The sequence below is a fragment of the Otolemur garnettii genome, unplaced genomic scaffold (assembly GCF_000181295.1).
Source record: "Otolemur garnettii isolate 467f Iridium unplaced genomic scaffold, OtoGar3 scaffold00208, whole genome shotgun sequence".
NCBI lineage: Eukaryota > Metazoa > Chordata > Mammalia > Primates > Galagidae > Otolemur > Otolemur garnettii.
Window position 1 is genome coordinate 568,112 of NW_003852603.1, and position 3,178 is coordinate 571,289.

The 3,178-nt window shown below is 41.2% G+C and overlaps 1 protein-coding gene across 2 annotated transcripts in view; it reads right to left on the reverse strand.

Annotated features, from left to right (window-relative positions):
* The window catches only part of KIF16B (kinesin family member 16B), a 307,490-nt gene that overhangs the window by 30,685 nt on the left and 273,627 nt on the right, over positions 1-3,178 (reverse strand). For both annotated transcript variants that reach the window (XM_023507799.1, XM_023507800.1), the window contains one exon: positions 1,074-1,157. In XM_023507799.1, the coding sequence (XP_023363567.1) occupies positions 1,074-1,157 (84 nt within the window). The remainder of the gene's footprint in view (positions 1-1,073; positions 1,158-3,178) is intronic.

Below are 3,178 nucleotides of genomic sequence, written 5' to 3' on the forward strand. Positions count from 1 at the left end.
GGCACAGACACTCACGTCCTGGTCTTTGGTTTCTCCATGTTCCCTTCCCTCCCCTCCCCCGCTCACACTCTCTGGAACCTCCAGCTTCTAGGTATTTCCTAATCCTTGGTTCACTGGCAAGAAGTGCACCCCACGGGCAGCCATTTTAAACTGGCTGTTTCTAGAAACAAAAATAACAATTTTCACGTCCTAATTCACAATTCAAATACGGCTCTCTTAGGCTTTTCCTTATTTGATTTCATTTCCAATAGTTATTATTATTATTCCTCTTAAAGAAACAAAAAGGAGCTTTGAGGGGCCTCCTGAGCGCTTGTTGAGGCCAGAGGACAGTGAGACACATGAGCTTCTGTCCCCTGTCTGCCTCAGTGGCTCCACAATGGCAAGAGTGTGACCAACACCCAAGGACCACCTGTAACAATGCTTCTCACTGTTCTCAAAAAAAAACAACCGGTCCGCGCTTTGGCACAAAGATGCAAACTCATCAGTCGCAGACTCTAACGAAATAAGCAACTGTTCCCAAAACAAATACAAGCTCCATGAAGCAGGTGACGATGTGCATTGGTGCTGAACCAGGATTGTATAGATACAAAGTGAGCTTGGAAGATTAAGTTAAAATAAGTCAAATTAAACCTCATCATGACTAAAATAGGAATGCGTCTTTTTGCTTCCAACTATCTTGAAAAAGCAACAATGATGTAACACTAAAGTCTTCAGTTAATTAATTCCAAGTTTTTTGCAGCAAGCTTTGTTACCCTTATCCTGTATCACATACCATCTGTCCATGCTGAATATTTAGTTCTCACTCACATCCTGCCTCCTAGCCCTTAGAATAAATCTATCTTCTTAAAAGCAAGAAAAATGTTCTGCTGGACCAGAGGGAGATAAGAACTCATATTTCCAATAAACTGATATCACATCTTTATAATCTGCTGCCATCTCCTGCATTAATGAAGTGGCACCTTCACCCTTGTGAAAAGACGTAACAGTGTTCACCAAACAAAAATATTTCTTACTGATCAATCAGATAGCAACATTTTCAAACACAGAGAGAAAGAAAAGCTTAATTCTCTTACCTCTAAGTGACTTCGCCTCTCGGCAATCACACGCTCATCCTTGTTTCCAAATAGTTTCTTTGGTGGGAATTCAAGGGTACCAAGCTGTAACATATTTTTTAAAAAGATGCATTAATACCACACCTATGATGTGGGGGGCTATTATAAATCTATTCCTTGGAATCTCTGTCATTGGGTGAAAAAGAAAGAGGCTGAAAGCTGAAAGATGGTGGGTCCGGCTTTGCTTTATCATTAACAATGGTGTGACCTTCATAAATCAGGCAACCTTGGGTCAAATTACCTAACGGTCAAATGAGTTCCCAGGATGCTGGGACCTCTAGGAAGGGCAGAACTCACTCTCAATATTCTGTCACAGATGACGTATCACAGATGACTCCGGACAGATGGTGTCTAACAATTTTTGTTTTTTAAAACACAAGTTTGTTCTTCTTTCAGTCCTGTTCTTTATACTAGACTTCATCTAATTTTGTACTGAGATGAGAATTTGAAAACTCAACCTACACACTACCTGAATAATTTGCAAAATCGTTTTTAAGACTACTGCTAAGTTTCTTTAAACATGAAGCACGTTTTTTAGTTACTACTGTAATGAGGACGGCCTGTGTGAAAAGAGGAATTCTCTTTGCATCTTTCACCTTGTCTCCTAGGAAGCGAAGCCTCGGTATTTGTTTTAGTCTTGTCTTGCAATTTCACAGTCATTTTCCTTATGCTTTCTTCCTAAATAATAAGATAAGTTTTATTACAGACTCCCAGGCAAGAAAGTATTCTGTAATCTGGTGAGAACCTGACTTGCTTTGGCTGAACAAATGCTAAGCAGCAACAATTGTGCAGTTGATGGAATTCACTATTTCTTTCCTTTCTCACCTTGTTGGGTCCAGACAAATTGAAGCCCATGAAGCATTATCAAGAGAAAAATGAACATTTTTCCCATAGTATAGGGTACAATATGTCACAAAATTCCAATTTCATGCCTATGCAAATTACTAAGTTGATTTAAATTTATATTGCCACAGTGGGAGTCAAAAAATTAAAGACTAGCATCTGTATATATAATACTTCAAAAACACATTATTAAAATATAATATGCATACAGAAAATTGGATGTATCACAAGGGAACAACTTGATGAATTTTCAAACTCTCAACACAGTGTAACCAGAACCCAGATGAAGAAACAGAACATTGCCAGCAGCCTGGGAACCACACTCAGTCCCTGCCAATCATTCCTTCCCACCCTTTACAGAAGTTAACACTTGCTTTTTCCTCCTTTTGAACTTGATGTAAATGGTATCAGAGCATATGAACTCCTCGGTGTCCACCCCCTTTAGCTCAGCTTCATGGTGGTACATGGAACCTACTGTTACACGTAGCAATGGTTTGCTCATGTCATTGCAGAGTAATATTCCATTATGTGAACTTCACAATTTATTTGTTCACTGTTTTCTTACTGGGCTTTTTGTTAGTTTCCAGTACTTGGCTCCTTTGCATTCCTGTAGGTCTTCTGATGAGCATATGTAGCCATTTCTGTTGGTCATGCTCTTAGGACTGGATGTGTCGTGTGTTCAGTGGTATTTGAAACTATCAAATGGTTTTCCAAAGTGGTTTCACTAACTGACAGTCCTCCCACCAGAAGCACCAGAGAGGCACAGACGCTCCAGATGCTTCACTGGGCGCAGTGGTCTCCTCTCCACTTCAGCAGTCCTGGCGGGTGCCCTGTCACGTCCCCTGAGGCTCACAGATGCATTTCTGACATGTAATGATGTGAACATCTTTTTACATGCTCACTGACGGTCTGGTTAGGCATTTTAAGGAAGTGTCTGCTTAGCTCTTGTCCATTTCTTTAATTAGGTGTCTGACTTTTCCTTAGTGAGAATAACTCTCCCTTTTTACTTTCTTAAAGGTGTCTTTGGTAACTTCATAGCCCCTTTAAGAAGTAATTGAAGTAAGGCAGATGTTTGCCCTGTCCATGGTCCTGTGCTCTCTCCCTGGGCTGAATGGGCTCACCCCCAGACAGATCTGTCCCGTGCTCTCTGCCCTGAGTGGGCTGGGCTCACCCCAGATAGATCTGTCCTGTGCTCTCTGCCCTGAGTGGGCTGGGCTCACCCC